This window comes from Palaemon carinicauda, chromosome 15 (assembly GCF_036898095.1).
Source record: "Palaemon carinicauda isolate YSFRI2023 chromosome 15, ASM3689809v2, whole genome shotgun sequence".
Lineage (NCBI taxonomy): Eukaryota > Metazoa > Arthropoda > Malacostraca > Decapoda > Palaemonidae > Palaemon > Palaemon carinicauda.
In genome coordinates this window covers 42,727,933-42,737,932 of record NC_090739.1, presented here as the reverse complement: position 1 = coordinate 42,737,932, position 10,000 = coordinate 42,727,933, and the positions used below count along the sequence as shown (strand labels likewise).

At 35.6% G+C, this 10,000-nt stretch overlaps 1 protein-coding gene across 4 annotated transcripts in view; it reads left to right on the top strand.

Annotated features, from left to right (window-relative positions):
- The window catches only part of LOC137654579 (protein bric-a-brac 1-like), a 101,486-nt gene that overhangs the window by 25,303 nt on the left and 66,183 nt on the right, over positions 1-10,000 (top strand). The window contains exon 1 of one of the 4 annotated variants that reach the window (XM_068388328.1): positions 7,814-10,000. This exon is cut by the window's right edge and continues 504 nt beyond it. The exons of the other annotated variants lie outside the window; for them this stretch is intronic. Within the exon in view, the coding sequence (XP_068244429.1) occupies positions 9,604-10,000 (397 nt within the window). The 5' untranslated portion in view covers positions 7,814-9,603. Of the gene's footprint in view, positions 1-7,813 lie in introns of those variants that run through there. 4 annotated transcript variants of the gene reach the window in all.

Here is a 10,000-nt window from a genome sequence, read left to right as displayed (position 1 = left end):
GAGAATATAGGTATCCGAGTATCATCTATTTTATAATTTCGTACAATTTTAAAATATTACAGGACAGTTATAATACATTATTGAGGCTTGATGGGGAAAATAAAAATTTCAACTTGACAGATGAACTAGTCGAAAGTTATAGAAAATAATTTCCACATCTTGAAACGTAGACAGATATATGTAGGGTTAATTTAGTGGCAGGGTATCACAAGAATAAAAAGGAGGAAGCGCCAATTATAAAATGAAAGTACGGTAAATAACTCCCTATTTTCGGAAGAATGAAGAAACCAAACCCCACGTTATGGATCCGTTTGGCAGGTACTTAAATATAATAATTGCAACGAAAAGATTGGTAATAACTTTTCGAATACTTATTCAACAGTAAGACTAAAACAGCATTATTCTGTTACGTGATAACGTGGTTTAGTCATGACATAACGGTACTGTATGAAACCAGTTACATAATGATTTACTGAAGGGTGCACCATTAGTCTTTCGGTTTAACTGAAGTATTGCATTTCTTAAGTAGACTTGCACTTTTTTTTTTCTACTAAATAATATAGAAAAATTTGATTAGTCTTGTTTTTAGAAGAATTCAGTCTTGAAGCTCTCAAAATTCCTTAAAAATTAAATTAAAAAAGAGATTGTTTCAAAACTTTCTGGCTAGTTTGCTTTTTAAAATAGCAAAGGTTGTTAATTTGCTAAATATAGACTTCTAATATATTTGTACCACTTACAGTATTTGTTACGAACATTTCCACCTGACTGTGGAAATGATCTATGATTCTTGAAAATATTCAAATCCAGAAGGAAATTAGACACGGGAAAGGTTTCTTACAATATATATATATATATATATATATATATATATATATATATATATATATAGAGAGAGAGAGAGAGAGAGAGAGAGAGAGAGAGAGAGAGAGAGAGAGAGAGAGAGAGAGAGAGAGAGAGAGAGAGAGAGAGAGAGAAGAGAGGTTTCTTACAATATGTATGTATATGTATATATATATATATATATTATATATATATATATATATATATATATATATATATATATATATATATATAGAGAGAGAGAGAGAGAGAGAGAGAGAGAGAGAGAGAGAGAGAGAGAGAGAGAGAGAGAGAGAGAGAGACCAAAGTTTTATAATAATTATAGAGTCGATCATCGAATTTTTCCATGTGGTGATTTCAACTCTGTGGCTTGTACATTATGTAGCAAAATTTATGCTACATTTTTTTTGTGCAGGCAAGCGACGTTCTCCTTGTTGCCACATTGTATTATATTTTATATTTCACTTTGTAATGTATGAGGAAAAGTTGGTCACTTGTTATGTAGAATCATATCACAGAGAAATCTGTATCGTCAAAAACAAAATTATTTAAGGCTAAAATAATATTTCTGAACGAAAAGAAAAAAACCTTTATATATATATCATGAATTCCTAGACTCGCCATGAGTCTTGGAAAAAAGAAGTCGCAATGGAGGCAAAAAGTAAAGTAAAGCAGAGCATGATAAGAATTGCTGTATTTTGGGATATGAATTCAAATTTATTGTGTCTTTTCGGCTTTTTAGTTTTGTATATAAAGAAAAATTTAGTTAGGATCATGATTTCAATACATGCAATAGATTATTACAAGACATAGCTTAGGCTATAGCCAAGGCTACATAGCAAGACGTCATTATTTTCCTGACATTATACCCAAAAGAAACTATGTAATAAGACTGAACCCTATTGAAATATTATGCCATTGATTAATATATACATATATATATAATATATATATATATATATATATATATATATATATATATATATATATATAATGATAAAATTTGCACATTTAGACGTGTTTTCACATTCAAATAAGCCATATGTTTTAATACCTTAATATCTGGATTCTCTTACCAACCTCCAGCTTCGTGGACCAGGGTTCGATTCCCTGGCCGGCCAGAAGCTTTTGTCTTTGAGGGGTTATGCCTTGGGACCATGATCCTGAGGTCGGTAAGAGAATCCAGATATTTAGGTATTAAATATATATGGGTAATTTGAATATATTTATATATATATATAAATATATATATATATATATATATATATATATATATATATATATATATATATATATATACAGTATATGTGTGTGTTGTCAGGATGCCAGAGAACTTCAAATCAATCAATCAATCAATTTATATATATATATATATATATATATATATATATGTATATATATACATATGTATGTGTGTGTGTGTATATATATATATATAATATATATATATATATATATATATATATATATATATATATATATATATATATATAGAGAGAGAGAGAGAGAGAGAGAGAGAGAGAGAGAGAGAGAGAGAGAGAGAGAGAGAGAGAGAGAGAGATCCTAGGTTGTAGGTTGTCTAGGATGACTATTTTCTGGGGGAAATACCGTTAGTCTATTGCAAATATTTCCCTAGGTATAGTCCCCAGAATGGGAAACAGTGGCTTATGAAGGCATGTTTACTATTGAGAACGGAAAATTATTATGAAAATGGATGCTTGTTTATAAGGTTAGTTAACTCTTCGTTGTCTTTTGCGGTTGACAATGTGCAGTGGGGTCTCCCACCTCAAGTAGGACTTTTCAAACTTTCTCCTTTATTGAATCGTTTTATCCAATATACACAGTCTTGTTGATGTCAACACGATTGGTTAAGTCTTTTTTTTTCTCTCTTAAAATCTTGCAAAATGCATGTCAACTATAGGTCTCACAGTTGGACTTGGCGTTTCTGGTTAGGTTGTGTGCGTCCAATCATCTTTGTCGGATGACTGTGCCTTTGATGGCAGTCACCGTGACACCACCAGTTGTTGTCTGGTTAGACCATGCTCAAAACTACATCTCCGATATGTTCATTATGTTAGATACATTACTATAGCATCTAAAAAGCCAAATTTATTTAGTATTTACTTTTTTCATATCATAATTATAAATTACTGCCTTTCTTTTTATAATCTATCTGATATTTTGATAAAACAATATAACTATAATACTTTACAACTATCCTTATTAAACTTCATCATTTATTGAGCGAAGTTGCAAATGTTTTGTCATTGTAACCTAGCATCATTAGAAATGTGAAGAAGGTCAGTTAGAGTCGCGAACGAAAATCACTGAAATCGGGTTGCACTTGCACTATTTTTGCTGCAAACTCTACCGTCACTTAGTGTCACAGACGAAAATCACTGAAATCGACTTGCACTACTTTTACTGCAAACTGTACCATCACTTAGTGTCGCGAACGAAAATCTCTGAAATTGGGTTGCACTACTTTTGCTGCAAACTGTACCGTCGCTTAGGGTTGCGAATGAAAATAACTGAAATCGGCTTACACTACTTTTGCTGCAAACTGTATCGTCGCTTAATGTCGCGAACGAAAATCACTGAAATTGGGTTGCACTACTTTTGCTGTAAACTGTACTGTCGCTTGGTGTTGCGAACGAAAATAACTGAAATCGGGTTGCACTACTTTTGCTGCAAACTGTACCGTTGAAGTAGATTTGACTCGCATACAATAATTGAAAGTTGTAGTGCTACTGCAAGCAGTATCTTGAATTTTTTTTTTTTTTTAGTTTCTATTACAAGAATAAAAATTTATTTCGTTAAGAAGGAAACATTTTTTAGTTGCTATTGAAATTTGATATATTTTTTTCGTACAGAAGTTAAATTTATGTAATGCCTGAAACCTCAAAAAATAAATTGTGTCCTTGTGCATCCACTCACCGTATCTTTAAAAACATAGTGAAATAGTAATAATCCTTTGTTTGCTATTTCGAGAAGTACTGATAACGAATAAGTTTTTTCAAATCGTAGTGCAGTGGCTTACGAGGTAGGTGGAAGCCTGTCCGGTCCTTAGGGGTGTCCTCCCCCCTCCTGATTATGACGGGGCGGTTTTATCACATCTTCTCGAGTACATTTTGATCTGGAGTGGCGCCGCGATAACGAGAATCGGTATCATTGATAAAATTTCTCTCCCTCACACACAGAGAGAGAGAGAGAGAGAGAGAGAGAGAGAGAGAGAGAGAGAGAGAGAGAGAGAGAGATGATTTACAAATATCAAGTCGTTAAGGCAGGTCAGTGAAGAGGAAAACAGACTGAATGAGGGAAACAAAGATTAAGTGAATAATAGATTTAGCAGGAAATATTACAACTAAGATTTTGTTCTCTCAGTTTTACAGACATTTCCACAATACCCTCTGACACAAAAATTAATTTGCATTGATAACACGCATTCTTGAAATATGTTATTTTTCCTTGTTTCTTTTCCTCACTGGGCTATTTTCCCTGTTGGGGCTCCTGGGCTTATAGCAATCCTGCTTTTCCAACTAGGGCTGTAGCTTTGCAAGTAGTAATGATAATAATAATAATAATAATAATAATAATAATAATAATAATGATAATAATAATCTAAAATGAGTTGGAGTTGGTATTGGAATGGTGCTCTGCCTTAACATCTGATGATTGACGTGAACTTGAGTACTATCATAGTGCCCAAAATGCCTCAGGAGGTGGGGTAGTATGGGTCTTGATGGAAGGAAGTACTTATGGGAGTAGGGGGGGGGGGTAAAGGTAAGATAAAGTAGGTGATACTGGATATCATAGGATTTGAACTGCGGAAATCTTCAAAGTACCCGAATTGGTTTATTAGGTGATAACGATAAATACTGATAATGTCTAAATGTTGGAAGGTAATCAGTCCCGGTGTAGGATTTATTGATACTTTTTTATTTTGGTTAAGAAAATGATAATGGTTGCGTATCAATGTTTGGAATTTACAGCATGAATAATTTTTTTTTTATTCAATATTACTCGAGATGAAGTGACAGAAAAGTATTACATTATATATATATATATATATATATATATATATATATATATATATATATATAATTTATATATATATAATATATATATATATAATATATATATATATATATATATATATATATATATATATATTATATATTATATATATACATATATATGTGTGTGTGTGTCCGAATCTATCAGCCGTTACTAGTCCACTGCAGAACAAAGGCTTCAGACATGTCCTTCCATTTGCGTTTGTTCATGGTCTTTCTATTACGGTCCACACCCTCAAACTTTCCTAGTTCATCAAGCCATCTATTTCTACTCCTTCCCTTGCTTCTTTTTCAATCTCTAGGGGCCCATTTTGTTATTCTTAATGTCCATATATTATATGTCATTCTCGTCATATGTCCTGCCCTTGTCCATTTCTTTTTCTTACATGTTGTGAGAATGTCGTCTTCTTTAGTTTGCTCTCGTATCCATGTTGCTCTCTTAGTATTATTCCCATCATTATTTTGAGTTGTAACCAGCTTATGATCTAAGTTAAAATTGTTAGGACCATCTGATTAAATAATTTTCTTTTTGGAGAAAATGACCTTTTACCTTTCATGACCTCATTTTGTTCAACCACAAGCTCTTCATCCCGTGCTTTTCCTTATTTTGATATCGGTCTCGTGTCCTTGGGAAACACTTCCTGTTTGTCTTAAGTATGTATATTCATTAACAATCTGTAGTGGTGCATCCATACATTTTATTTGTTGTCTCTGCATTTTCATTGAACATTATCTTAGCTTTACTCACATTCATTTTAGTCCTACAACAATAAACAAGTGCAGCCGTTTCTAGTCCACTGTGGGGCAAAGGCCTCAAACATGTCCTTAGGCATGTCTGGGGTTTGGCCATTTTCATCACCACATTAGCTACTATTGATTGATGATGGTGGGACACTTTAGTCTGATCGCTCACAGTGAGCAAACCAACCTAGTAAGGGTGGCCCTGACTAATACAGCTTTCCTGATCATGGCGATACACAAACCATTTCACCATGTTAAGGTATCCCTACTCTGAAAGGGATATATATATATATATGTATATATATATATATATATATATATATATATATATATATATACCTAAATAGGGTTACGAATAGAAATTAACTTTTCAGAATGAAATTGGAATCATAATATAGTCAATGTTAATCATGATGATACTAAGTTCTGTTATGGAGTATCCAAAGGAAAACATTTACGGTTAGCCATAGGATTAGCGGAACCCATGAAATATAATTATGATAATGGAGATAAAATGCCTATTATTTTAAGCTAGTGCAACGCTTCTCTAGGATGTTGATTACGAAAAGCCTACTGTATTTTTGAGAAAATACTTAAAAGCTTTTGCGTAATAGAGCAGATGAGTCATCAGTCCTTAAGTCCATAACATTCCAATTGTAGGAAACCTGAGGGTTTCCCCACTGAACAAAAATACCCTAATAAACTCTGCCTTTTCAGAACATTTAATTATTGCGGGTAATGGAAAGTTTGTCGCAAAAAATAAAAAGAATCTGTTGACTTGAACTTGAGAAGGGCCAATTTGATGTGCCCTCAATTAGGATTGGATTAACTACTTACTGTGTTGTAGAAAAGTCAATTATCGAATAGTCAGACGTGTGGTACTACTGCACGCACACACATACATTCATACACACACTCACACACACAACACTCGCACACAGTTATGTAGTTATGAGAGGGTTAGAAATGCTCCCAAAACTACATTTAGGGGTATGAACATTCGTAAATTAATATTCGTCTGAAAAGGTTGAATGAATGTTATCTTCTGATATGGTGATATCCCCAGGTTAATCCCAGAACGAACACCACTCCACATAGTGGCACCTTTAGGCAGATATGACACATTACTAACCGTTAGTTCGCGTAATTCATGATTGAGAACTTTGGATATGCTGCTTTTAAAGATTAGATTTAGAATTTGAGACTTGCGTTCAGACGTTTGGATGAAATAAAGTTTCTTAGCTATGGAAACAAAGAGAATAATTCGATATTGTTTTTATGTTATGAGAATCTCTAATTTTTCTTGAAATTTATTTTTACCTCGTATTATTCCTACGTGTAATACTTAGCAATAAAAGCTTCAAGTTATTTACATATTTTCATTAGTGTTTGTTGCCTCACGTCTGTCTGTTTAGTCTGTCTTTGTTTTCAACTAAATCCGAGCAGGATAGAAAAAAAATGAACGCAAATAAATTATGAAGTGAACCTTAAGAGAGCAGTTGAAAATTTCCCTTATTTTCAGTAGTCATAGATATTTTATGGTAATCAGAATTCTTAGTTCATCTCATCCTTACTAACGTTGTCTTTTATCTACTGCATAATCTAGATAATCTAGGATGAAGTTTCAACCACTCGAGATATTACTACTTTTAAGAATCCAAGTGAAATCGAAAACATTGAATAATGTCATCCACTTGAAAATACGTTTTTGTAATGGACCATTGTTTTAGCCTTATTTTGATATCGAGAGTTGTAATGCTAATCAGGTATCATGATTCACGATATCATTTCATTCATAAACCTTATCGATATTTCTTTTTTACGGGCAAAGTTAGTTTGTTTGTTTGTTTTGATTTATTTTTCGTGTTCTATTCGCATCTTGGGAATTTATTATATTGATATTTCGAATCGAGTTTATAACGGTGTTTGATATAATGAAATTTTTTGGTCAGTCAAAATGGTAAAATTTCTTTTTATTGAAGTCTGTTTCTCATAATCCCTGAGTTTGTTATCTCTCTCTCTCTCTCTCTCTCTCTCTCTCTCTCTCTCTCTCTCTCTCTCTCTCTCTCTCTCTATCGCACAACTGAGCGAGCATCACCAGCAGCTCCATTATCAACCACCACCATCAGATACCGCCGCAACAACACTTCTCAAGCCCTTCCGACCCTTATGGGTGTCTGGCCCTGCTGCGGGTCTAAGGACGGTCGACCTTCCCGCCCGACGTTGGATGGCACTGTATCGCACCGCATCCTCATCTGTTCTTCTCCACTGCCACCTCGCCTTCCCACAGTACATATTCTCTGCCTAGAACCTTTGGCGACGGTTTGAAGATATGGTGTGGGATCCGAATAACTTCTTAACATCGTCCAAGAATTTCCCGAAGTACGCTCTAACTTCACTTCATAGGGATTCGTTTTACTTCCTTCCGTTTGAGAAGTCCGCGAGAGCGCAGTAGATGGCCGGCAGCCACCTGCCCTTGAGGTTCCTGAGCGAGGAAGAAGGCGTTCGAGCGCCCCGAAGTCGAATCCGAGGCCAGAGGTAGGGTTGTGGGTGCAGCAGCAGCAGCAGCAGCAGCAGCAGCAGGAGGAGCAGCAAACTCAGTATCGGTCGATATCAGATATCAGGGGTTGGGGTATCAGAGGACCAGCCTCACTCGCTCTTCTACACTGGTGCCGACCACTTCCACCCCTCTCCTCCTCCTCCTCCTCCTCCTCCTCCTTTACCACCACCACTAACACCGTCGCCATCTCCACCACTACCACTACTATAACAACTACCACCAGTTCCGATGCCATTGCCATCACATTAATTACTATTTTCATTAATATTACAAATAGTACCGCCTGCGACGTGAGCCGTTAAGCCGATATTGCCACCACGTCCATAGGCCTCCTCAAGTTCTGTCACATCTCCTTGTAGAAGTCGACCTCTTGACTATGAGATCCTTGGATGACAAGTCAAGAAATAAGTTTTTATGACCGGCTCTTAGCTCTGAAGTGTACTTATTAGCTCCTTAGTACCAGCAATGATTTTTGAATAGCTAATTATATTTATAGAAATTAATAAATGTACATCGGTGCCTCCCCAATGGTAACTGTTGATCTGAAAGTTTCTAATGATCTCTGGAAGAGCGAGTTTCTACCCAAAGTCCTCCCAATAGTACAAATGTATTTTGTCGACTGATCCGGCGCACCTCAATAGATATCAAGTGTTCAACACGCAGAAGGAGTTCCGTCTCGAAGAGTTCACTTGAGAAGAAACTGGAAGTAAATACCTCCTTTCGATTTCCTTTCTACCCCCCCCCCCCAAGTGCCAAGAAAGGTTGTCATTGCATGTGCGGAGGATTCGTGACGGTGTTTCTCGTGGGCGTTCCTAGCAGTGATGAGTGTATCAATGGCCTTAGAGTAGTTTCTATTTCATGAAACATAAAAATTGACAATAATTTTGATGAGCTTTGAATCTCATCTTTTGTACAAGCCTTGCTGAATGCTGATTGTGAAAGAAAATAGTTTGTTAATTAACGAGACTATAGGATTTCGATATTTGTATTAAATCAGCTTAAGTGACCAAAAAGTGATGTGTTATTTAGAGGGAAAATTAAACTTGAAAACAAGCCAGAAGTTTGAGTCACAAAGTGCCCATGTGATCGTGAAAAGTGTTTAAAAGGTCACTCGTTCAGAACCAACAATTATTTGAAATTTTGATCAAATCAAGTCATAAAAGTTGTGCTCAAAGTCTTAAATACCTGATATTAGGAAAAGAAATGTGCGTGATTTGAAATTAGCTTCAATGAATTACAGTATTCTTTTAACCAGTGTCTTTTGTATGTAGTGAGTTGTATAGACATTGCAAAAATACTGTCCGTTTTAGTGTTTCTTGATATTTCTACTCAATTTTTTTTTCCCAAACTTAAGGTCACAATTCTTAATAGTACAAATTTTCAATTATGGATAACAAAGGACTCCTTGGTCATACACCCGTTTCTACAGATGCCATGGGAGTATCCCCACACATGGCAAGAGGAGGGATGAACGTAGTGGGTACAGGTGACCAAAGTGCCACAAGTGCTATGGAAATGTCAGGTGTAGCGGCACCCCTCGTGGGCTCAACCCGCAGGACTTCCAGGGTCTGGCGGTATTTTGGCATGATGGATAATTGTCATTACATTTGCCACCTGTGCTCGTTCGTTGGTGCCTACACCAACACAACTAACATGAGGAAACACATCCAACATCACCACCCTGAGAGGTACCAAGACATTTTGGATCACACTCGTCCCACCACCCGGCCTTTCTATGGCGGTTCCATGGTAGGGATACGACCAGCGCCTCAGCCCTTTCCTT